The 27,528-nt window shown below is 36.2% G+C and overlaps 1 protein-coding gene across 1 annotated transcript in view; it reads right to left on the bottom strand.

Annotated features, from left to right (window-relative positions):
• The window catches only part of SLC13A1 (solute carrier family 13 (sodium/sulfate symporter), member 1), an 87,752-nt gene extending 62,369 nt beyond the window's left edge, over nucleotides 1–25,383 (bottom strand). Inside the window, exons 1-2 of the mRNA XM_011995954.1 lie at nucleotides 25,242–25,383; nucleotides 6,761–6,889 (exon numbers count right to left, since the gene is read on the bottom strand). Coding sequence (XP_011851344.1) covers nucleotides 6,761–6,889; nucleotides 25,242–25,340 — 228 coding nt within the window. The 5' untranslated portion in view covers nucleotides 25,341–25,383. The remainder of the gene's footprint in view (nucleotides 1–6,760; nucleotides 6,890–25,241) is intronic.
• Nucleotides 25,384–27,528: the final 2,145 nt, after the last annotated feature.

The raw sequence follows: 27,528 nt of genomic DNA, 5'->3' as shown, positions 1-27,528 counted from the left end.
CACCGAGGTCTTTATTTCCACACAGATAAGTCTTCTGAGTTTCAGACTGATATGTCCAACTGTTCATGTCCATTTGAATTTCCCACAAACACCTACAATTCAACATACGTCTTCTCACTCCCCATCCTTCAAACACATTCTCCCTTTGTGGTTAATGTAAATGTTGCCCAAGACAGGGACCTAAAGGTCAGCCATGATTCCTTTTTCCCTTCCAATATAAGTCTTATTATTCCTAGGTCCTTCATATCTTTAAAATTTGTCCCTTTTTCTCTGTTTATAAGTGACAACCTTGATTAAGCTCCTCGCTATTTCTCACTTGGCTGCTGTATGATTGATCTCTTTTGATCCACTCCATACCATTGGTCATAGCCCCTTTTCTAAAGTGTAAATCTGGTCACATAATTGTCCTTCTTATACTTCTTCAGTATAGTTTTTAAGACCTTCACATAGTTTTAAAGACCAAATCCAATATTTTCAACATGTCGTAAAAGACCCTTCATTATCTGGTCCCATTTCACCTCTCCAATTTAGTTTTTTGCCACTCCACCCTACTTCTTCCTATGTATTTAGTTCCCCAAACACAGAAGTGCTTTAACACTTGCTTGTAATTTAACCTGGAATGACCCTCTCCCCTTGTCTTGGATACTTCTAATCTTCCTTCATAGAAGATGTCAATTCTTCTAAGATATCTTCCCTAGGAACCTAAACTGGATTAGATAATATCTCCCTTTTTATAGTACTTCTTAATTTATATATTGATAATTTTTCCATTTATTTATCCCCTTTATTACACTAGATGTATTTTGAAGGCCAGATGTATCTTATTAATAATTGTTTTTATGGACTTAGCACGTGCCTGGCACAAATTGACACTCAATAGATGTTAAATTTAATAAGTCCCTACACTCAAGGAGCTTACAAGCTATTAGATGAGAAAAAACAAGTTAACAAAAAGTGCAATAAAGTATTATAGATGCTTGAATGAAACCTCTCCAAAATATAATTCAGATTTTAAAAGTAAGTGGGGTGATAATTTTTTTCCTAGAGGGATTTGGAAAATCTTCTTACAGGACCTGATCCTCGAGTTTATTATTGAAAAATGAATAAATATTTAAGTTTTCATTTTCCCTTATCTCTTTTGCAGTTTGGCTCATGGAAATAAGCCCTATTGACTGCTGTGGTCTAAATGTTGGTGTCTACCACCCAAATTCATATGTTGGCACCTAAAAGGAGCCAAACATGTTTGCTCCAACCTCATGAATGGAATTGGTGCTTTTATAAAAGGGGCCTGAGAGAGCTCCCTTGCCCCTTCCATCATGTGAGGATGCAGCAGCAAGATGCAGCAGAGAGCAAGTAGAGAGCAGCAGAGAGGATGCAGCAGAGAGCAAGTAGAGAGCAGCAGAGAGGATGCAGCAGAGAGCAAGCAGAGAGCAGCAGAGAGGATGCAGCAGAGAGTAAGCCCTTACTATACACCCAATCTGCCAGTGCCATGATATTGGACTTCCCAGCCTCCAGAACTGTGAGCAATAAATATCTGTTGTTCATTTACCCAGCTTAATGTATTTTGTTATAGCAATCTGAACGGGCTAAGATACCCTATTCACCAATACTCTGAGAATGAAATGAAAGAATAAATGCAGAATGACTTAAAAATACAATAAACACATAGAAGCAAGCCATTATTAGTAAATGATTAGACACAGGAAGAAGTCCAGGACTATGAGACATTCTTGTTGTTACTGATTTGGGTTATATGAGGAGTAAGCATATTGTAGAGGGCCAAGCAATAAATATTCTAGACTTTGTTGGCCATATGGTCTTCACTGTAATTATTCAACTCTGTCATGGCACAAAATAGCCAAAGGCAGTATGTCAATGAATGACTATGGATTTGTTCTAATAAAAAGTTTATTTTAAAAATTAGGCAGCAGGCTGATTTGGCCTTCAGGCCCACAGTTTGCCAGTTTTCTCAACAGACCATGCAAACAAACTATAGCCTGCAGTCCAAATAAAATTAGTTAAACTTCAGAAAAAAATTTCACATTCTCTGTTTTCATTGTAGTACCTATTCTATGGTTTTCATCAGAGTCAGAATATTTGAGAAGAAACATTAGCTACAGGCAGATGTGTTTGTTATGGCCTACTTGTCCAGGAGGTAATAGAAGAAGGTGCTGTTGGTTTGTAAATTACACTGATAAATATAACTATTCTCAAGGCAAAATTGATATGTCAAATAAAATTTCTAATAATATTTGATATCTATTTGCAAGATAAACATAGTTATATTTCTGTTTCAGAATAGGATTTCATCAAAAAACACGGACTTTTGCAATCAGAGTACCTGAGTTCTCTCTTAGTTATGTAATTTACCGGTTCAGCAACCTTTCTACAAATCAATAAATAGTTCTAAAAGTTAAATATTACCTCACACCAACTTTGTGAATTAAATGATATAATATTTTTTAAAAGGTGCTTTGTTAATTATTAGGTTGTTTTGCTAAATCCAATAGTCAATAACTAGTTTTCACATTAACTGACTTATCAGCAGATTTGACACACATAGTCATTGCCTCATCTTCAAAACACTTGCTTCACTTGGATTACAGGCTCACACACTCTCCTGGTTCTCCTCCTACCTCAATAACCTTTTCTTCTTAGTTTCGTTGGCTAGTGCTTTCTCTTCTCATTTACCTCTTAGTCTTGTAGCTATGCAGAGGTCAGTTCTTTTTCCTCTTTGCTTTTCTATCTTCATTCACTCCCCGAGTGATCTTATCAAGTCTTAGGGCTTTAAATACCATCTATATTTTGATGAATCTCAGATTTATATCTGCAGATTAGCTCTCTCCCATGAACTCTGGACTCTTTTGTATTCAACTGCCTACTCAACATCTTCACTTGAGTATTTCAAACTTATCTGTCCAGCACTGAACTCTAGGTATCAGCCCCTCTCCTAGAGTAAGACTGCACTTCCCATCATCTTCCCATTTCAGTTGATAGCAATTCCATTTTCCCAATTGTCAGATAAGCTGTGAGGCATCTTTGACACTTTTCTTCCAACCATATGCCATATCTAATCAATCTGGAAAGTTTGCTGATTTTATCTTCACATTTTATCAACGATACATTCGATATCTCTATTACTGCCCTTGGTCTGAATTACCATGGTCTCTCACCTACTGCAATAACCTACTGTCTCTTTCTTTCTGTCTCGTTTCTCAACACAGCAGCCCAAATTATCCTTTTTAAAATCAAAGTTAAATTGATCATGTAACTTTTGTGCTCAAAACTCTTCAGAGGATCCCATTTTATTCAATGTTAAAATCTTGCAATGGCCTAGTTTGACCCTGCCTGGTCCATTGCCTCATTACATTACTTACCTGACCTAATCTATCATTCTCCTCTTTAGTTACTCTCTTCCAATTCCACTGCAGATGTACCTGCAATAAGGTCTTTGCACTGGATGTTACCTCTTCTGCAATAGTCATTCTCCAAATATTCAAATGGCTAACTCCTTCATTTCCTGTCTTTGTTCAGGTATCACTATCTCAAGGAGGTCTAACGTGACCACCTTATTTAAAATTACCACTCTCTCTGATCCCCATTATCCTGTTGCATTTTTTCCATAGCACAAAATTACCTTTCTAGCTCACTATACTGTATAATATTTCTATTTATCAGATATATTATTCATTGCCTCCTTTCCTCTAGAAAGATAGGAAATATTTTGCCTGTTTTTATTCATTGGTACGTTCCCAAATCCCTGGAAGGGTACTACCAGGTGAATATCTATTGAATCACTGAAAAATACATGACATTATATATATATTTTTTATATATATATATCTGTACATGTGTATTTTCACATTCATATATGTAAAATTTATATATAAATATTTTTGATGACAATAATATTAATGCTTGTTTTGAAATATCAAATTGAACATACTCTACATACTTTAGCATTTCAGGTTCAGTTCAACAAATATGAGAAAAGTTTAACATTTGTTGATATTCTTCAAATATAGTAATGGGCTCAGCAAGATACCAGTATTTAGGATTGGCTTAAAAAATAGGTAAAGTGATAACTATGATGGCCAGAGAGAGAGGTGTTTAGGGCTCTAAACTTAGATGAGGGCATTAATGACATGGTATCCTACTCAGTGACAGATCTGAGATTCAAAGATGCTGCAGTGGCCTGGAATTATAGTTTAAAACTCTCAAAACAAACTTTAACTGTGAATATTAAACCTCATAAGAATGCTTGATACTTAGTTTGTATCATTGTTTAACATACATTATTTAATTTGATCTTGACAACAATGGGTTATGTAGCATTATCATATTCTACTTACAGATGATAAAAAAAAGAGTTATTAAAGGACATGATCAGGGTCCTCCAAGTAATCGGCAACAAATGTCAAATTCTAAGCTCAGGCCTTATGACTAAATCTCTAGCTGATTCATAATAGACTGTAGCTTTGGTCAGCTAACTTATTAGGAAAAGGTAAGTTACTCTGTTGGGAAAAAGGATCGCAATTCTGAAGAACAGTTTTCTCCACTAAAAGTTCTGAGGACTATGATTTGCTGCAAGTTCCAGTTAAACTTACAAGGTGAAGAGAATCACATAAAGTTTAAAACAAACTTAGGCTGAAATGCCATAGGTAAGACGATGGGCTAATTTACCTTTGCAACACTCCAAATATTTCTAGAATCATCTATTCACTTTTGTGAATGTATAAATAATACCATTGGCTAACATATATGGAGTACTTACTATGTAATGAAATTTACATTTATTAACTCATTTAATTATTAAGTCTCATTAACAAACTAGAGTTAGTTTCAGGAAGAAAAAAGAAGATGGTGGTGTTGATGGAGTTGGAAATGGCAGATTTGAGGATGGGAGTTGAGGTCTGGAAACCACTAAGACTCAAGGTGGGAAGAAATAAGGAGGAAATGATATTAGTTTTCAAATTCAAGCAACACTGTCATGCAAAAAAGTGAGGTTTGTTTATGAAATTCTACATGTTAGAAATAAGTTTAATGAGTCTGTTACTGAGTTTCAGATGTGGGCTCAATAAAGCTGAGTTATTTATGACTTAAAATTATTCAAAAATAATGTGTCTCTCCTTAAGGGATATTAGAGGCCCATAATCCAGAAAGCCTTTAAACACTTTCTGAATGATCTCATCTGTAAGAGATATTGGATGGGATCCCTGTTGGATGGGGGAGAAGTGACCAAGAAGAATTCCCTTTCAAATCTAAGATTCTATGACTGTTAAATTAGTCTGGGGATAAAGGACTGCTGGGCTGGTGTCTGCAGTCAGAGTGATGCAAAACTACCATTGGCACCTACAATTTTGCTGCCTTTAGTCAGGCCCTTACACACCAGAAAGAGGCAGACATATATATCCTCGGCAGCTCCTACAAAGCTAGCCCTTCCCAGGTACTCTTTCCTCCTGCTTCCCTCTCATGTTTGTATGTCTCTTCCTGTAACAGCTTGTTACAAAAATGCCCCAGGAGTCCAGTAAATCTCACTTCTACTTCAGCCTCTTTTTAACAGTCAATTTAGTCAGTTTTATTGTTAATAAACCATAAGAGACAAATGTATAACTCTTAAACATACCTATCTCTGGACACAGAACCATCCAAGCCTGTAGGACAGGGGTTAAAAATTTGACACCCTATTTTTAACAACTCATCAACCCCTTCTTTTTTTAATTCCCGATATTGAAAGCCATAGAGCATGTTGAGGCATTTAAGATGCTTAATAGATTATAGCTCTGAGATTTCTTGGGGCAGCAGAATGTCAGCCTGGAGGCAAGAGGAACTGAAGTGCAGCCCTGGCCACTCTTCCAAATCAATGGTCATTAGATAGAAAAGACTCAAAGTTATGTGGGAGGGGAAAACCCAGGTAGAAAAGAGGGGCGGAGAGGATAAAAAGTGCAAAAAGATCGACTGGGGCTCCAAAATCAGGAAGAAGGACATGAAAATAAAGAAGGGAACCATTCCTTTCACAGGAAGAAATGTAATCAAGGGTTAGTTAAAAAGAAAATGAAAGATGGGTGAGCTGCAAGAGAGCAATGTTAGACCCAGGAAGAAGATGGAAGTCCAAAGGTGATAAACTGCACTGACTGGCATCTCTAACTTAACATCTCTCTTGAGACTGTTTCAGCTGTGGTTTAGATAGTTGTTTTCTGGGTGGCTGGAGACTGTTTTCAATGCATTTGGGAAACCAAATCCACTTTCTTCAGATGGGTACTCTTAGATTGTATAGAACCAATAAACACCTCTTAGCATGAATAAACTCCTGGAGCTATACATGAAAATTAGTTTGGCTTTATCTTTGTAAATGGTGGGTTTCTGGAAATGAAAACAGGGAAACTTTTTCTTCATTAAAAACAAAATTGTTTTTCCAACACCGTGAGGCTGAATTCTGCTGAATATAAAAAGCTTATGGAGGATGTCAACAAATTTTCCTGTTTTTGAGAGGGAGGCACCAGGCACAGATGTCAGTGAGAGAAGAGGGGACATACATTTCTCCTACTGACATGTATGAATCAAGAAGTTGCAGCTTGTGTTTGTTCTTTGAAGGTGGGCACACATGCAGAATGCCAGAGAGGAGAAATAGTTGGAAGTTTGGGGGACTTACAAGGAACCTTACCAACGGGATGGTTTCTCCCTCTAAAAATAACGTTTCTCAATGGAAATCTCAGTACAAAACAGGGAATCAACTTATGACTTTGGCAAGAGGACTTACCTTCTTAGAAGGCATGATCCCCAACATGGGGAACATTAAACTAGGTAGCAAAGCTGTTACCGACAGAGGCAATGCTTCTGTAAGCCAAAATATGGCGACCACGAAGAGTATGTAGGCACATTCTGTTTCCTGGTAAGAACAAATGCAAAGCAAAAGGTGATATCATGAGACTGGAGAAGTCAACATTCAAACACAAACATATTTGCTTAATAGAGCCATGTCACAGAGAAAGTAAGAAGATCCGAAGACCTCTGCATCTGTGAGTTGCCCCCAAATATTCATTTCTTAGAAGTTCTAAGAAGCAAAATTTAATAAACATAAAAAACTAAAGACAGAAAAAAATCCCCATTCATTACATTTATTTCACATTTCCCTCAAAATAGACAACATCATCTAGTCCATCTTCTTGCTCAGATTAGTGTATATAGATGTTTGTACTCACCTTCATTTGGCCTGTAAAATGCACTCCCCCATACTTCTGGAGTACAGAAATAGTCAAGTTACAGTCTTTCCCCTGGGGGCAGGAACCTACCTTCTAACTGCATTCCTTAGTGTCTGGTTGAGTGGGACCTAAGCACTCCTGCCTTCCTCTCCTTCTAACTAAAAGGAGAAAACCAACCTAGGAATAACCTTTGCAGTACTGCGTCTCAGAGAAAAGACATGACAAGTTGTGTGGCATGGATGAGCCTGAATGCTACTCTTAATAGGATCTGTTGCTTTGCTTAATATAAAAGTATATTTTCCTGTTTTAGGGCATTGTTAAGAGATGGTCAAACTTTTATCATTATATTTAACTTATATAGATAATTTTGGTATGAAATCACCTGGAATGTTCTAAGTATTTAGTAAAGGTTAGCAGCTATCAAATGGCACTATTTTGCTCTCACACTGCTTACTCTCTGCAAATTCTGAATTGCATTTGAAAAATTTACAAGAACTGCTGTTTAGGTTGAATTAAGCTATTTATTTAGGCTTTTATTTTTGTCTAGCACTGCTGCTTTCTGATTCACCTGGCTCAGGGTGAGTCCTTGGGGCTTGGGGTTTACTTGACCAGCATCCCTACACTTCCAGTGCATTTCTAACATACCCTTAACAAGCCAGGATTAGGCAATACCTTTATTGTGTTATCTATTTAAAGGAGAAAGAATAAAAGTGTTTTGATGTTGACAGTTTCATACAGAGTCTGCTTCTACCATCTTGATAAACAATAAAACAACGAAACAAAGCTGAGCCTTGACTGGATCTTCCTAAACAGCTCTAGAAAGAATTGTGAATACTAGCTTAATTAAAAATGCCAGTATGGAAGAAAGGTTGTGCATTTTCTCTTAATGAGAATGCATGGGTAGCCTGAAAGTTCATTCTTATGACTTTATGTTTTCCATCATACTTGTAAGAACCTAGGTTGCAGAGATAAAACGGAGCACTTTTTATTTTGCTCTCTAGTTACAACTAGCCACTATCTTGATCCTATTTATTCCCCAATCATTATATCTCTCAAATCTGCCCCTCTACCCACTTCCTCCACTGTAGGCAAAACTATTCCAATATCAGGTCACTTTCCAAGAATCCATTTTGCATTTGGCACTCCCTTGCATAAAGCCAGAGTAGAGGTCTAGCCACCCTGACAACTATCTGGAGCACCAATCTATAAGGGTCTGCTAAAACATCAAAAAGTAAATAGAATACAAGGTGCTAGCTGGTTCTGTTCACCATATACACCCCCTGCCATAAGTGTTGAACATCCATGTCAACATGGGTCTTTGGGTGGAGAGTCATGGTCCACTCAGATGGTACAACTTTGGCAACAGAATAAAAAGCAAAATTTCAAGAATCACATTATTACCTGGCCCAGACTCCTTCCATATTTTAAGTAGCTCAGTCCTGACTTAAATCAACCAAAAGTCAGTGACTTTTAGTTGTTTATTGAAAACAATTGAAGAATCCTCATTTTGCATTCAAATCCACCTTAACTCTGACTATAATGTCTTATCGCAACACCTCCTGACATCAGTTTTCTATATCCAAAGAATCTTCTTTACACACTTTCTTGATATTTGAGTTCTGATTCTTGTTCCTCATAATGCATCCCTTTCTCTGAACTCTAATTCATAGTGTTCAGTCAGTTGGTATACCAGCAAGCCCCCAGATCCTTTACGTGCTGGTTTCTGCCTGCCTGTGCTCACATTCTAGATCCTTTGACCGTGTTTGATCATTTGGATGAAACAGTCGCAAGCTGATGGACAAGTCTAGCAAGGCAATTCTTTGTATTTGATTCACAATGTTATAAGTCTTTGTGCTTAATTTGAGTCAGGATTTACAAATCAGCAGGTTTAGTGTTAAAAGTAAAGTCTGAATTCCTTCTATTAGCAAACTGAGATATTTGGTAACATTGGGATCATATTCTTCCATGGCAACAGTTCTCCAGGGTCACCTTTAGAGATTGACTTGTATTTTTTCAGTTCTATACAGTACTACTATATTAATTCACTTATTCTCTTACATCCTCAGCTTTTGTCAGCATTTTAGTAAAATATCTGGTAGGAAAAAGGTTGCCTATTTGCTCTGCCTTTCAAATATTGCTTTGTCATTCAAGAATCAACACTTAGATTGCGCATTTGGACTTCTCCCCTCTGCTGCTCTGTGAGGTTGATGAACTAGCAGTGTCAGCATAATCTGGGCACTTGTGAGGAATGTAGGACATCAAGCCCTTCCCCAGACACACTAAATCAATCAGCATTTTCAAGCTCATAAGGTTATTCTTATCTAGGCTAAAGTTTGAGAAGTACTGGGCTATACCCTTTTCCAGACCTTCCCTTTCATCTTTAAATCTGGTTCCAGAAGCTTGCTTCCAAGTAGTTTCCTTTTGCCTAAGCTGAATCCCTGAATGTATAACCCATTTGGAAAACTTGTCCACCTTTTGATTTGCAGTTCAAATTTATGTCTCATCATGGAGTTTACCCTGCACACATATGTACATTTTGTATTTTTTCATAGGAGTCCCAGTGGATTATAATTGCAGCTAGCTAAAGCACCATATCTGCATTGTCTTTGATAGCTGCCTTCCCATAATTTGTGGAAATTGTCCCCTTTTTTCACATCTGAAGAAAACCAAAGGTCTGGAAAAGGAGGAAGACAGAGTTACTCCCTTCTGAGTGCTCTTTTTTTAAAACCTTATTTTTTTATTGACGTGTAAAATTGTATGTACTGTATTTATCATGTACAACGTGATGCTTTGAAGTATCTATGCATAGTGGAATGACGAAGTCTAGCTAATTAATATGTGCATTCCCTCACATCATTATTATCTTTGTGCTGAGAACACTTTATATCCACTCTTTTTAGCATTTTTCAAGAATACAAAATGTTATTAACTACAGTCACCATGTTGTATAATAAATCTCTCAAGCTTATTCCTGCTATCTTTTGACCAGTATCTCCTCAGCCCCGACACCTGATCTCCCCAGACCCTGGAAACCACAAGTTCACTCTCCACTTCTATGAGATCAACTTTTTTAGATTCCACATGAGTGAGATCACATGCTATTTGTCTTTCTGTTCCTGGCTTATTTCACTTAACATATCCTTCAGGTTCATCCATGTTATAACAAATGACAGGATTTTTTTCATTTTATGGTTGAATAGTATTCCATCCTCTCTCTGTGTGTGTGTGTGTGTGTGTGTGTTTGTGTTTTTTTTTTGTGTGTGTGTATATATATACATATCATATTTTCTTTATCCATTCTTCTGTTGATAAACACTTAGGTTGATTCCATATCTTGGCTATTGTGACTGGTGCAGCAATAAACATGGGAGTGCAGATAGCTCCTCGACATACATTTGGATATGTATCCAGTAATGACATTGCTGGATCATACAGTAGTTCTATTTTTAATTTTTTGAAGGAATGCCATATTGTTTTTCATAATGGCTGTACTAAGTTACATTTCTGCAAACAGTGTTCACATCCTGGCCAACACTTGTTATAATAGCCATTCTAACAAGGGTGAGATAATATCTCACTGTGGTTTTTGTTTGTATTTCTCAGAAGAGTGAGGTTGAGCAATTTTTCATGTACCTGTTGGCCATTTGTATGTCTTCTTTTGAAAAGTCCATTCAAATTTTTTTGCTCATTTTTCAATTGGGTTATTTGCTTTCTTGCTATTGAGTTGTTTGAATTCCTTATATATTTTTGATATTAATCTGTTATCAGAATAATAGTTTGCAAATATTTTATCCTAATCTCTAGGTTGTCTTTTCACTCTTGATTTTGTCTGTAGTGAAGAAGTTTTATTAGTATAATGTAATCCCATTTGTCTATTTTTGCTTTTGTTGCCTGTGCTTTTGAGGTCATATCCAAAAAATCATTGTCTAGGCCAATGTCATGGAGCTATTCCCCTGTTTTGGATTCCAGTAGTTTCATAGCTTTTGGTCTTATATTTAGTTATTTAATTCATTTTGAGTTGATTTTCGCATATAGTGAGAAATATGGGTCTGATTTCATTCTTCCGCATGTGGATATTTAGTTTTACTAACACCATTTATTGAAGAGACTCTTATTTTCCCATTGTGTGTTCTTGGCACCTTTGCTGAAAATCAGTTGGCTGTAAATGTACAGATTTATTTCTGGTTTCTCTGTGGTTTAATTGGTCCACATGTCTGTTTTTATGCCACTGTCATGCTGCTTTGGTTCCTGTAGCTTTGCAGTATATTTTGAAATCAGGTAGTGTGATGCCCCTCAGCTTTGTTCTTTTTGTTCAAGATTGCTTTAACTATTTGGGTTCTTTTGTTTCAATACAAATTTTAGGATTGTTTGAGTGCTCTTTAATGGGCAGGATAGCCATCTGCTCCAATTTTCTCAGGACAGTGTTGTTGTAAAGTTTCCTTTCTCATTAGTATTTCCTTTTATTTTCAAAATTGTCCCTCTTTGGCTGATAAATTAAACAAGCATCCTATTGGGTTCATCCCAGGAATGCTTCCTTCCTACAATTCCTTTTCTCTATTGTGTGATTTTTTTCTTGGTCATGCTTGGTGTTGTGAAAGAATGCAGGAAAGCATTCTTTCCCTTCAAAGTCCTTAGGCATTAAATAGCAGAAGGTCAATTCAAACACAATACCAAGTATTTTCTTTAAAAACTATCCTATTAAAGTATATAGGGTTATTTGTTCACTTTAAAATCAAAGATCTGTGAATAGTCTTGCTAAAAAGAAGAAAAGTACAAGAGATAGAAAAGAAAACAACCATTTTCTTCTTTTCTGTTACTCACATCTATTCACACACGCACACAAAGAATATGAGGGTGAGTAATTTTTGGTGGACAAGTTCTTCTGATGAAGAAGAAAACTACTCAGAAGTTGTGGAACTGTGTTGCAACTAAAAAGAGATCCTAGATATTTGATTTTAGGACCGGCTTTGAGGCAGAAAATAAAGTAGCTTCATTTCATCACTAGAAATTCATAGAGTGACCCATTATTTCAAGCTATATTATCTTTGTCTCTTGTAAATTTCTTCCAAATTTTGTCTCTTTCCTCTTTTTCTTCACCTTCTTAACAGACCTCCTACTCCTAAGAAACAAAACCACCACAAATTGTTTACCACCATCACACACAATCACTACCACTACTACCTCCTCAAGATAACAACAGTCAAACAGCAATAAAAGAAGACAAGTTGTCAATTAAGAGTATGAGTTAATCCTTCCTCCCCCACAACCTACCCCCCCAACTCTGCTGGAAGTTGCTGACACATCTGATGTCTTTATTAAAACTTACTCTGAAATCATAACAAGTAAATGTTTTAATCACATTTTGTTCTGAAGTATTTTAGTATTGTGAGTTCTCAAACTGAATAATAGCAACAAAAATAATGTGTACTTTTATCTTGTTTATTTATCATGAAGGACGTGACTGTAATGATTTATAGTTATGACTACCACTGACCTTACAATTTTTTTTTAAAAAAAATCATGATTCCTTCTCAAAATAAAGAGAAAAGAGAGAAAAAAAAGTCCAGAGGACTTCCTCAAAAATACTACTTTTCTGCTTAAAAATCTCTGTACTTCTTATCACTTCCAACAGTTAACATCAAGAAGTTCAGCAAACAAGCCACACCTAGCCAGACAGAGGCAGTTGTGTAGAAACCAGGTGGAATTCCATTAGATCATATGAAATGTCATGTTGCTTAACCCTGGATACCTGCTCTGTGTGTATACACTGCACCTCTTTGGCTCATTCATAGCAGCTCCTTCTTTCCTAGTATAAGATTTCCTCACACTACTAGAGACATGAAGTTATTATAGTATGGACAGTTCCTGGTCCCTTGCATTAAAAAATATATGTATTAGAAGTTTTTTGGCATGTATTCTTTAAAAGCATTTTCAAAATTATAAAATATTTAGAACATAGTAAAAATATGCAACAAACATATTTGTACAGCTTATCATATTTAACAAATGTTGACACTTTGCCACATTTGCTTAAATTATTTTTAAACAAATAAAACATTCCATATTCAGTTAAAGACTGATGTTAAAGTTGAAGACCACTCCCTCATTTCCTTCTCCTCCACCATTCCCAAAGTTAACCACTGTCTAGAATGTGGTTTGTATCCTTTCCATTTATGTTTTTGTGATTATACTACATGCAGACATTAACACATTAATAACACGTGGTTTTAAAATTAAGGTTTACCCTATATGTCACTTTGCAACTTGCTTTTTTCACTCAATATTTTATGTACTTCAAATACATTCATGTTGATACATGTAGATCTATTGTTACTTCATTTTAAACAGATATAGTATTCCTTTTTATGAACATTTTACCATTTATTTTTCTGTTTTTCTATTGATGTTTGTTTGGATTTTTCCCCAATTTTTTACTATTATAAGGCTATGGACATCTTTGTACCTATCTCCACATGCATGTCTATGGAAAATAGATTGTCTTAGCTAGTGGGGAAAACTAGCATCAGAACTTCAAATGGGAAGGACTCCATTTGAACTTTACTAGATATTGCCCATTTGCTATCTAACATGGTTAGACTTTGTGTCCCCACATGAATCTCATCTTGAATTGTAATCTCCATAATACCCATGTGTCAAGGGAGAAACCAGGTGGAGGTAATTGAATCATGGGCATAGTTTCCCCCATGCTGTCCTCATAATAGTGAGTGAGTTCTCATGAGATCTGATGGTTTTATACGGGGCCCTTCCCCTTTAATTTGGCACTTCTCCTTCCTGTTGCCTTGTGAAGAAGATGCCTCACTTCCCCTTCCACCATTATTGTAAGTTTCCTGAGGCCTCCCAGCCATGCTGAGTTAATTAAACCTCATTTCTTTATGAATTACCCAGTTCTTTATAGCAGTATAAAAATGAACTAAGAAGCTATCTGAGATGGTCATACTAGTTTCTATTAACACCAACAATGTTCAGAAGTTCCATTTCACCATCCTTGGTATATTGGATTAATTTATTCATTTGACAATCTGATGGTATGAAAAGTTCTTCTTATTTAATTTGCATGTTCTTGAATACCAGTGAAGTATTTTCACAGTTATTGAACATAATTGTTTCTCTTCTGCAAATTCTATATTTATAGTTCTTTTTCACTTTTCTGTTGGGTTATTTATTTCTTTTATCTCATGAATTTGTGGCGTTATTTTTAGATTCTTAATATTATTTCTCTATAAACTATGTATTTGTAAACATTTTTTCTTAGTCTCTGGCTTATCTATGAAATTTGCTTTATTGTATTTTTAATTGACAGGAGGATTTTAATTTTAATACAGTGATTTTTAAACTCTTTTCTGTTGTTTCATGTTTTTACCATATTTTGTAAGAAAATCTTTCTGTATTATATATTTCCATATTTTTTCTAAGATTAAATTCTTTTCAAGTGTAGAGCTTTAATTTTTTGTATAGGAATCTAACACATTTTTTTCCTCAAAATGAATAGCCAAAGTGCCATGCTTTTTAAATTGAATGAGCTCATCTTTTGCCTAGTAATTCATGTTGCTACCTATTTTCTATGCTGAAGTTCTCAAATGCAGACACACAAGCTTCTGGTCTCTTTATTTTGTCCTCTCCCTCTCCCACTGCTTCCTTCTAAAAATCAGTTCTTGCAGAATTATGCTCTTTCAACATTTCTAACTTTTCAATAAGGTTTACAATCTTTATAACAACTCGTTCATCTTATATGTTTTTCAAATTGCCTTAAAAGTGTTAGATTTTCATTCTTTCTTTTGAATTTTAAAATTACTATCTCAAGTTGTAAAAATTTTGTTCAAATTTTCATTCAAATTACACAGAATCTATGGAGTAAGACACAGCTTTAAATATTTTTATCTATGAACTTCTCTATTCTTTCAGGTGTCTATTAAATTTCTTCTATAATATTTTGTAGATTTCTCTAGAAAAGTCTGTTATATATTTATTAGATGTTTTCATTATTGTTGAAATGAAAATTTATCTAATTATTATCCTTTTGGAGACTCTTTTTCTTCTCTATTTGAAAGCTTTAAAAAAAATCACATTATTTTTAATCTGAAATCTCATTCATGATGTGCCTAAATATGGACTAATATCTAATTAAGTTGTTTGTACTTACAAATGTATTTGAGAGCTCATCTTTTTAAAAAAATTCTGGAGAATTCAGTAATTTTTACTTTGAATATGACTTATTTTCTAGTGTTTTATTTTCAGTAATGTCTTTTATACATATGTTGGGGCTCTGAAATCATTCTCCAAATGATTCTCTCACTTTAAAATATTCTTTTATATTCTATCTGATATTTTTGGCAAATTCCTAGTATTCTTTCTCAGTTCACTGAATATATCTTCAAGGATACTCAGTTTAAAGTTTATTTCATCTTGTAGTATACTATAAGAGACATACCTTGGTTATAAGATTAATGATAGCCATAAGGCTTATTCAGGCATCTTGCTGATAACTACATGTCACTTAGCAGTATGTCACATAGTAGGGTTGACACTAAGTGTCACTTAGCAATGTGATGCAACCTGGCTTGGGGATTTCCAACCTTGGCCTGGGAATTTCCAGGAGACAAGGCTACCTCGGATGCAACTTTCATAAACAAAAAAGACTTACTCTTTCAAGAATTGTTTAAACTCCCTTTATGAAAGAAATGCCTGGTGACTCACCTGGGCTGAATACAAGCTAAGTAAAGGGGAAGTGTCCTTTAAATTCTGAGACTGGTCACTGGACGGAGGCCCTCCTGGTCAGTCAGTCATCTGACTGCATCTGGCCCATGCCACTGGCCTGTTCTTCATCTTCATCTTGGGAAAGTCAGAATAAGTTGTTGAGCATTAGAATAAGCTGTCTAAGACTCATATTTGACATTAACCAAACGAAAAAGGAGAAGCTGTTGAGAATGAGCTGTTGACCATTAGAGTGTCTAAGACTCATCTTTGACATGACTCAAATGAAAAAGGAGAAGTTGCCCCTCGGGAAGCTGGTTAACTAGGACCACCCAGGTGCCTCAAACGTGACACATCTATTGAGGGTTTTGTTTGTTTTTTAAATCTCAGTGTCAAAATTCCAGGATATCTAACTAGACTTATTTTTACTCTCCTGTTTTTGCTTTATATTTTGAAAAATAATTTGTTTCTCTTTTTTTTTGGATTTTTCCTTTTCTAACTTGTTGATTTCCCTATTATTTTCATTTCTTCTGAGCAGATTTTGTCAGTCTTTCTCTAGTGTCTTATTGTATTTTGAAATTTTATTTTCAAATTTATTCTGAGTGGTAGCTTTATTCTTGTGTTTTCTTTTTCTGCACTCCTTGTTTCTCATCTAGCACTTTTACAGTTTCTTCCAGTCAGTTCCTAGTTCCTGGTTCATATGTGTCTTATCTTGACACCCTAGAGTTCTTCTCTTGCCAGCATAGCATGGATCCAGTCATCTAGCTGAGTTGGGTAGTATGGGTGATGTCTTGGCTGGGAAGCTGGGCAGTGTTTGCTTCCTGTGAGCCACCACAGCCAGCGGTCAATCCAGCTCTTTCTGTCTTTCACAGGTTTGAGAAAACCATGTTCCAGCCCTTAGTTTCTGGCATTTAACCTGGCTCTGGCCTCTGAATGTCATGGGAGTGCTTTCAACCACAGTTTTCCACCTTCATGCCACTTGTTTGCTCTTCCTTCTCATCCTGATCTACAGAGATCTTTATTTGCTTTGTGTTTCCAGTGGAGAAGGAGCTTGGGAAGGGAGGATCCTAATTGTCTAAAACCTCTTCTAGACTGTTAATCATAGACTTTATATATAGAAAAACTTATTTAAGATGTGAAAATATTTGGTAAGTAGACAGATAAATCTGTTCTCTGACTTATGACTATAGTATGGGCAAGTAATACTTATGAATGCTTATCATGTGTCAGATACAACACTTGGCACTCCATGTGACGTTTTATTTAACCCCCGCCAAGATTCTTTGGGGTACATAGTGTAATTCCATGCTGAACTAAGGTTCAACGATCACATTGCTAGCGTGTGGTAGAGTTGAGATTTGTCCACGTATAAACTCTATTATAGTATATATTTTTAAAATTTACTACCCTGTTCCCAACATTTAAAGCAGTACTTGGCATACAGTATATGGTCAGTAATATTTCTGAGTGAGTAAGGTTCTTCTTTCTCTTCTTTCTAATATTGTTTGTATTTATATATCTTATAAAACACTAAATCTATATCTTAGGCATAAAGTTCCTTAGCATAGAAACTTCTTTCTCTTTGTCTTGTTCCCTTTTCTCTGTTCTCCCCTCCTTTCCTGGAACTGGATATTTTGCCTCCTGCCCCAGTGGGTGAATATGTTTACAGTTTTCCTGCAGCCCTCATCTCTCTTGCCAACAAACAGCATTGGAACTAAAATGTCTACCCGCATAGGTGAAATCCTCCATCACAGACATTCCCACTTACCCAGCCCCCAATTAACAATATCAAAGTCATATCTCATCTTAACCACCTCAAGTGCACAGCTAGGGCACTTGCTGAAGGGGTGAAAAAGGCAAAGAAAGCTATGACTAGGCAATTTGGATAATGACTTTTTCCTCCACACAAAGTTCTGACTGTCAAGTTATCTTAGAAAATGTGGCTGATTATATTTAAAAATCACCGTGGTTCTCTTTTAAATTATAGCCCCACATGGAATTAGAATATAAGTTGGCTTTAAAATATAGTTTTTTCATCTCTTCTGCTTCTTTAAATGACATACTGACTGATATTAGGGAGTAATTTGGCTGATGAATTAGTACGTATGTGGGTATGATCTCTTCTCAGCACAGCGTGAGAAAAGCAGAGCCAATCACAGACCTCAATCACCGCAATCGATTTTCTAAAAAGAACACAAAGCAATTAAAAAAGGAGAAAAATCATGCATTCTAAATCTCTGTGCTACAAGAAAAACACCATTATTATTTGACAGAGCCTGTGAAGGGCTTTGTATGGTTCTTGGTATTCCTACCCCTACTGCAGCAGTGATAAAAAGACTCAATTTATATTAATTGCAAAGTTTAAAGTGCTTTAAAATATCTTCATTTTGGAAGATGCAGAGTAAAAATAAGCTCAACTACAAAGTCAAGGAGAAATAACTAGCTTTTTTTTATTTTCTTTTTGTTTGTTTGTTTTTAGCCAAAATGGATAGCAGAGAAAACCAATTGATGGCCCACTATACCAGTTATTGGGAAATTTTTAGTTCCTCCTTTCCACTCAACCTCCACACCTAACCGGCACCTGAGACACATTGTTTTTGTACTCTTTACACAGTGGAACTGGAAAAAGATACAGAAATAATCAGCTCTCCAACCTGACTATACATTTGGATATGATCAAAATGCAATCCATGAACTACCTGCTCCAGAATCACCTGGGGAGTTTGTTCAACGTGCAGCATCCTACACTTCACATTAAGAGTTTGTGACTTTACACAAGTATCTCAGGTGAATCTGGGGAACATTTGGAACTTTTTAAAAAGAGCCTTGCTCATTTTATAAATAAAAAAAAGTGAGCCAAGGGTAGCATGTCTGAGTCACTTGGGGAATGTTTCAGAATATGCTATGTTAATCAGGACAGGATAAGCTATGCTGTGGCAAAAGTTCCAAAATCTCAGCAGTCTAAAACAACCAATTATTTCTTACTCATACTATTTGTCCATCATGGGTAGAGGTTACTTCATGATCCAGGCTGAGAGAGGCATCACCTCAACATGTGCTTTCGTGATTGCAAATGCATGAACAATGATGTAAGGCAATCTGAGCACAGCTTTTAAAGATCTGATATAAATATCATTAAATAAGCAATGACATCATGGGCTTGGAAGTCAGACAGATTTGTATTTAAATCCTCTTGCTCCCTTTGTGGACTGTGTGACTTTGAGCACATTTCTTGACCTCTCCAAGTTTCTGTTCTTCTGTAAATTGGGGATGACTATTTCTAATTGTCACCATGAGGCTCACAGTGGGCATCCACATTTATTATTGTTACCAAACAAGGTATAAAACATACTATGGGAGGAAGAAAGAGCTTTGCGGAAGGGACAGCCTCTGGTTACACCTACATTCTTCTTGTTCTGTCCTTTCATCATTATTTTCACTCTATCGAAGTTCCTTCCTTTCATCAACCTCTTTCTCCTGCATTTTCTCCTTCCTACCAGGTCCAAAGCCTTACATCCTTCTGCCATGCAAGATCATCCATTCACCCAACACAGTTATTAACTATCTACTATGTGACAGGCACTGGGTTTGGTGCTGGAGGAGACAGAAATTTAAACACTATACTCCATGTTCCTGAGATATTTACAGTCTGGAGAGAGAGACAAAGATAAAGCAAAATGGAAGACACACTGTAATGGGGGCCAATGTATCCATGATGCAATGAGAGCATTGAGGATGATCTTCCATTTACATCACAGCCTGAGCCTTCCTTCCCAGGAAGCACAAGGCAAGAGGAGAGGGCATTCTAGGAGGAGGATACAGCATATGTGAAGGCGGAGAGACAAGAATAATCACAGGTATTCTAGAAACTGCAAATAGTGAAGTATTGTTAAAGAGGAAAATGCAAATGTGGGAGATAGATATTGGGGACTGTGTGGTGGAGGCATTTAGGACAAATAAATGAAAAGTCATAAGTATCCATCAGCATACCAATCTTTTGTTTAGATATTTTTCCATTATAGGCAAAAGGGAACCATTGAAGAATTTTGATTTTTCACAATAGGACTGAGTTGGCATTTAAAAAATAGTACTCTGGCCAGAGACTGTAGGAGAAAGTGTGTAAAAAACAAATGGTCTATGGAATAAAGAGATAAAGACAGCTTCAAGGAAAGCAGTGCCAACAGGAAAGGAAAGAGAGGAGAAGATGAGATTGAGAGGGCAGATTTGGGAGGATTTAGATTAAGGAGATGAAACACCATATTAGTGATGGGGGCTTGTGGATATTTGAAGCATCTGAGATGACACACAGCTTTCAAGCCTGTGAATGGAGTGAAGGGTAGTGGCGTTCTCTGACATAAAGAAAACAGAAGGAGCAGCAGGTTGTGGGCAAGTGGGACTGCATGTGGTTAGGGGAACAGAGAGGCTGGAGGATGATGAATCCTTAGTGGTTTATCCACTTTTTAATTACACCTTCATAACCCAAATGATTTCTTTAAATTATTTGGCATGCGTTTACATACAACCTTCTTTTGCCATTAATGTTTGTCATACTATACAATGACTTCCCAGTAATTCTGCAAGCTACTTAAAGACAGAAACATTTTAAACTTCTGCTTATATCACACAGTTAATCTGGCACAACACTTTGGGCTGGGAAAGTTCTTGCAAAATATTTGTGAAATAAAAATATATTATCAAAATTGGATTTTCTGATTTTGTTGAGCTACCACATTGCTATTAGCATGATTTCTATTTTTTTCTTGTTCTTCATCATTTCTTCACTCTTTGGTGTCCAAAATATTCACTTACTTGCACTTTATAGAATTTTCTTCTTTATCTTAAATCCCTACAATATTTTTATGCCAACATTTAAAACAGTATCACTTATTTCCGTTAATATATTTAATTATTTTATTTGGCCCTTTAAAACTTATTTGTTTTCTTAGAATTCTCTCCTCCCTCTTCTTTCACTTATAGTCTTTTTAAATTATCTCCCACTCATTTTCATTTTCTTTGACAAACTTCTCAACCTACCACTTCCTCCTTCTAGGGGATGCTTCACTTTTTAAAGTTTATATTTCCTTACAATAATATTTCTCCCATCTGTTTATTTTATTTTTATGTCTAGCAACATAAGTCTGTCATTATGTATCATTTTGTTTATTTATTATTATTTCTATTCTCACTTTGAAAGTCATGATGCTTCAAGTGAATATATCATGACTTTCAAAGTTAGAATATAAAATATTTTCTAGAGAAATCAAAAATATTTTCTGAAGAAAGAATTAAAATTTGGTACTGGTTTTACAACCCATCAACTAAGAAATGCTGCTCAGTACATGTGTGGTTGTTTCCTTGTCTCCTGATCTTAAAAAGGGGTCCTGATTAATGAGTAAGCTAGATGGAGTAGGTGTACCTGGAAGAATTGCACTCTACAAATATAATATATTGTTGTTTGATTTTCCTCTCTTCTAACAAATCTGGTCTTCTTTTTGTTTCATGAATAAAAATACAAAGATAATCCAATAACTGGAAAAATAAGTAAGGAAATAGTATTGACTGCTGAAAAGAGTAAAAATTAACAAAATAGTCAAAAAAGAACAAAGTTCCACAGAGAATATTACTGAAATTATACCAGGTATACAAGACCAGTTTTACCAAGATTTTAACTGCAAATATTTAAAGAAATTTCTCTCCAAAATGAGAAAAACTCAGTGTGATTATTTCATTCAAATAAAAAGCAATTACACTCCAGACTTGTTTACTGATCATTAACTACTAATTGGGTAAGGACTGAGATTACCATTATGTTTAGGAGACAAAAAGAATTTCTGATGCTCAGTGTAAATCAATAAGAAAATGGAATTTCATTAGCAAAGTGAGATTCACACCAATGTACTAGGAATATATTTATTATGACCATGGAAGCTATAAAGACACAGATACTAAGTTGTGATTAACATCATTGGCTCTAGAGTCAGACAAAAGTTGGTTGGAAAAATCTACGTAACCAGATTTTTGCAAGCTGCTTGCCTGTTTTTGTCTCTATTTCTAATTTGTACCCAAGTATGGAGAAAAGGGGCACCGTATCCTGACAAACTGATTGACCGGCTTAAATAACTGGGGCTCTGGGGCACCCAGCAAGTGATATCCTTTATAGCTTCAGTTCTCATAAGCCTATCTTCAGTGGTTAGAATCACTGCAACTTTCTACCTTAATGACGTTGTGTATCATGAGGTCAATTGAAGAAATGGTTAAAACATAACTCATCCATTTGGCCTGTCTAAAGCATTTTCATGAACAGCAATGCCTGTGTTGTTGATACATGATTAACAAGCCATGAGAGAGTAAATCTTCAAAAATATACAAAAGACTAAAACAAAATCACTTTTAAAGCATGAATTCTGAGTTCTGACAGGACCCAAGCTCAAATTTACTTTCTGGAGCATGTAGGTGGCCTTTGGTGAGTTACATGTCTCTGAGCATCAATTCCCTCAAATGTAAAACGAGAAGCACATTTGTACTCGTTTATTGGTTTATGATAGAGGTTAAATTAGATAATTTGGGGAAAGTAGTTGGCAGAATGCCTGAAACAGACTCTGCAAATCAGTCTATTCTCCTTCCCTGTTAATAATACATTGAAAAACCAGTTAGGGTCTTTCTTCATTCATGACACTTTTTTGACTTTAGATGGAATTAAGACAGAAGTTAAGGCCAGTCTATTGAACAACTCAATAACCAGTAGGAAAATGAAGGAAAGAAATTAGTCAATAATTCATTGTTTATTGGCTCTATATCCTGTAGATTTATTGTGGTTTTGAAAGAGAAGCTTGGATTTTTGTTTCCGTTGAATGTTTTAGTTAATCTAATATTGTATCTTTAGAAGCGTAGGCTCCTCCAGTTTGGTAACCTAAAAGTTAACAGTAAATTGACTTGCATTTATGTTAAAGTAAACGTTTCCTTAAATTTTATACCCTCCAAAGGCCTACATTCTTTAACAAAAAAATTTCCTTTCATTGTAAGCAACAGTTAAAATAATACTCTTTCAGTTTAATTAGCAGTTTATTGAATGACTAAATATATGTTTAAAGTGGCCAACAAATAAAATCATGTTATTATACTAGGAATAAATCCTCCATTAACATTAATTGAGTTTTAACAAATGAGTTGATTAGGAGGAAAGGAAAGAGGAACCCAGCTCACCAGATGCAACTTGGTGCCAGACACCTGGTTCCTGCATGAACCTAATGTTCTTTCGTCATAGCACCTTGGAAAAAATAACCAGTGGCCGCATTTCTTAAAAATAATACACTTCCCAGTTAATGAATCATGTACTGAAATGATTGCTTTTGATTTATTTACTCATTTTGTTTTTCAAAGAGTTTATATTCATTTCTCTGAAAATTATGGAGGATAATCAAATTGTCATGCATTTATACGTCAAAAGATCAGCACAGATGATATGTAGTCATGACCTAAATTTGTCTTGACTAGTTTAATTTCCTACTTTCTCTGCCATAAGTAAGAACCTATGCTGAGACTAACTCAAAAATATTAAAATATAGCAGAGATCCAGGTATGAACCAGGATATGGTCATGACAGGATTCAGCCAAATCTAGAGGACTCATGGGACCAGGAGAGTTGTAAAGTGAAGATCATAATGTTGGCAGGGAAGTGGGGTGAGAATTCAGAATAGAGCCCTATTTCTGTGCTGAAGTTTGTCATCTGATGGGACTGCCAGAGATTCATATAGGAGGCCTCACAAGTAGCCAGGGGTGGGAGTAACAGGGTGGGAAGGAAAGGGTTAGTCACACAGAATTTGAAAAACAAAACCAACAAAGCCAAAAACAGCTGACTAGGTCTTTTAGTTATTATTATTATTTATAAATTCTGTAAGAATTTGAGGGCTTAGAAGAACTTTGGACCAAAAGGGGTGGGGAATTTTTCCCTTCCTTCCATGTAGCTCTGTGAGACCTCAGCACAAGGAGAGACCCAGCCAAGAATGCTGCAGCTGGAAGATTGCACCTGGTGGGAGACAACCCATGGATGCCACAGCAGGGGCCAGTCCCTTCTCCAGCTTTGCAGGTAGAGGAGGCCTTGACAGTGTCCAAAAGGACTTTATTAGCTCACATGAATTCCCTTCAGAGGTCGCAAGATCACTGGCAAAGATTTCTGACCGAGGCTGGAGGGACCACCATATTATAGTTAATATGATTCTATTATAACCCAGACTGGTGTAACCTTGATGAGTACCTGTTAGAGGAGAGCATCAGCAGTGTTCTTTCCCACTAAGAGGAGGGACTGTGTATAATGGAGTGCTGGGAATTGCCCCACCTGTGGAGTCAACACACCCAGGGAGACTGGCACTGCACTCTTACTGTGTGTCAGGCACTGCTCCAAGTGTTGGATGAGCGTTTCTTCATTTCATTCTCACAACAAGCCTGCTACTGTCCCCATCTTTCATATGAGAAAACAGAAGCACAGAGACATTAAGTAGCATGCCCAGGTGACACAGTTTGTAAGTGGTAAATCTGGGACCTGAAGCAGAGAATTTGGCTCCAAAGCCTGTCCTCTTACTACCAAGTGACATTTGTGCCTGACACTGAGAAGGTGCTCGTTAAATGTTTGCTGATTCAAATCATTTTCCCAAGAAATTAAACATGCTTGAGCTTATTGTTCTGGACTTAATACCCTGACTACTCTTAAAAATCAAACAGAAAAATGCTTACAAGTACACCACAATGAAATAAAACCTGAAATTATCAGAACATGGTACAACGCTTTATTAGATTTTCTGATTGACCAAGGGAAATTACTCTATGCTTTCAATGTCTTCTTTTCCCACAAGGAAACTAATTTCCAGGAAGTTCTGTGACCAAGCCACAGAGCTGACAAGTAAATTAGTCTGTGCTGGACCTAGGATTTCCCTTGTTCTTCCACCTCTGTCCCCAGCAATTGCTTTGCTGCCTATTCTCAGGGGACGGGATTGCACTAGCCCTGCATGCTCCCTGGAGAATGACAACTTGAACTGCAAAATCTCAAAGGTTGTGCTTCTTTTGTTCTTCCTCTCATCTAGCTGGTAGGCAGAGAACAATTCTGGTTGAATACTCTATTTAATTATGTTTAATCATACTAAGAATCAACCAATGTTAATTATTACAAAGGGAGAAAATGGACAAAGCATCATGTACAACCATCCTGACTTTAGGCATGAAGCGTCAACACTCATTCAGCTCTGAGCCAGGCAGTTAAACAGCAAACAGTTTTAATAAAGGACAATTAAATAAGTCAGGAAATCCACTAGTCTGTTCTCCAATTTCACTCACCTTGGTGTGGAGGACGATGGGCAGAGGCAGTAAAACCAACACAGTGAGAACCACGAGGAGAAATCGGCGATAAACCATAATGTAACTGAAGAATTTCATTGTTCTGAGCAGGTGGCTTCAATAGTGTCCTCCTCCAAATAAAGCAGATGTTAAATAACCAACTTGGATTAATATTTTTCCAGCCCGTCACCTTCACTCACTGCCCTATATCGACCAACACAAGTTAAACTCAAATCTCATTTTTTACTGTTTTACTATCACAATTAACACGAAGAGATAAACCCAAGAGTTTTCATGAAAAATCAAAGACCATTTGCTCCTCTGGTTTTTCAAGGAAACCCTGCTTTCTTTGATCACATTCACTGAAATATGGACTGGACAAGCCTAGGAGAAGGCAAAACCATGAAGCTGGTCATTTGTTCACAATACGGCGCCTCCACCCCTTTTGATGTCCTCTGACTTCCAGAGTTCCTAACTGGAGTAGTTACCACATTGTCGTGGTGCCATGAGTGAGTCTCCACAGGCAGCCTCTATGGCCCTTTCTAAGGAAGTATGTTTTTAGTGTGTAAATTGAAATAACAACTAATTTGGAATTTCAGTATATGGCAGTGAAAGGGAAACTTTTTTTAGAGATGGATTTTTAAGGGATTTCTTGGACAATGTATTGCAAAGCCTTCTACAAAATTTATAGCAAATGTCCTTTTTGTTTAAAAGCAAAGTTCTGTGTATTTCTTGGATCCTATTGTCTCTTTCAACAGGAAACAAAAATAACCATAAAGTGTTTTATATAAACCCTCTATTTTAAGACCTTTGAAGGCTCGACTTGATACTGTTGTGCTGATACAGACTTCATAATTATCAGAGAATCTGCATAGAGATGAGTGATTAGGGACATTCAAGTGGTGTGTGTGTATATGTGTGTGTGTGTGTGTGTGTATGGTGTCTCCACATGAGCATGTGGGAAGATGGAGACTCTTCCAACAGTAATATGGAGGATGTATTTTGAAAATCCTCAGGGATAAGGACCCTGGTTTGTTTCACATTGCGTTGTAAATCGATGGTCCAGAAAACCTCAAGTTAGCAACTACTACTTAGCTTTAGATATAAACGAACCACATTCCCAGCCCTACTAGAATTTATAGTCAATTTCTCTTGACAGAGATAGCCTTACTCTTATGTAATCTATAGTTAGCTTTTAGGTCTTATTTCTAATTTCATACTAATATAACTCTGCATTGTCTTTCCATCAAGAAAAACAATTCTCTCACCAGTACTTACCATATTAATGTAAATGAGAAAGCATTTTTTCCTGTAAAAAATTTAAATTTCTAAACATCTATTATGGATAATTATTCAGGAAAATCAGAATAGTAAACAGAAAAAAATGTTTCCAAACCAGAAAGTCTTATTATATCTTGAATTTCTTAGATGAAAGGATAATTACAAATGATGTTAGTAATAAATGGTGAGTGACAATAGGTAACAATAGTATATAGTGTTAAAATTAATTTATGAACTGATTTACTCAAACCAGTTGTAGTACTTATTTTTTTGCATTAACACCCTGTACAGTTCTATAGTTCATTGCATGCTTTTTTTTAAACTACTACTTTTTGAAGAAACCGTTTTTGCTCTCAGATTTCCTTCAGCTACCTGGTGAGATGATTTGAGTCTCACTTTTTCATTTTAGAGGATTTTACTTTGTGAGATGACACCGAAAAATGAAAAGGCATTTGTGTGACATTTAAAGGAAATGAGAGCCTATGTGTAGGGAACTGGAACCAGACAGAGGCTAAGGGAAAAGCACTTGACATTTGTCAGTCCCTCCTTTCTGTACCCTATTTTCTCTCTACAGGTCCTCATTTCTCACCAGAGGAAGGCTCCAGAACCCTGTTCTCATGGTCTCGGCTCTAGCCAGCTGAATCTGCTATGGGTATTCATTATTACAAAATGCCCTCACCTTCTCCTTACCTTCAGCTAACCTCTTATTCCTCAGTGGTTTTCTCTTCACTGTCACCGAGAGAAAAAAATCTAATAAAATAATTTGCACTAAACATGAATGACTTATGTGAGCTGAATGTCTCTGCAAGAGTCACTGGGGAATGAAACTCTAAGGGAGACTTCGGGGTCCCTTGGATACATATCTTAAGGTACCCTTCAAATCACATCACGCTTTAACTAGTTCCATGCCTAGAACAAATTAGTCACAGTTGTGAAATTTCACCTCTTTGTACAGAAAATCATAAATCTTACTACATCATAATTGTGTTACGTTTTATCTAAACTG

This window comes from Mandrillus leucophaeus, unplaced genomic scaffold (assembly GCF_000951045.1).
Source record: "Mandrillus leucophaeus isolate KB7577 unplaced genomic scaffold, Mleu.le_1.0 Scaffold5, whole genome shotgun sequence".
Lineage (NCBI taxonomy): Eukaryota > Metazoa > Chordata > Mammalia > Primates > Cercopithecidae > Mandrillus > Mandrillus leucophaeus.
The sequence above is the reverse complement of the archived record's forward strand: the minus strand, read 5'-3'. Positions and strand labels throughout refer to the sequence as shown.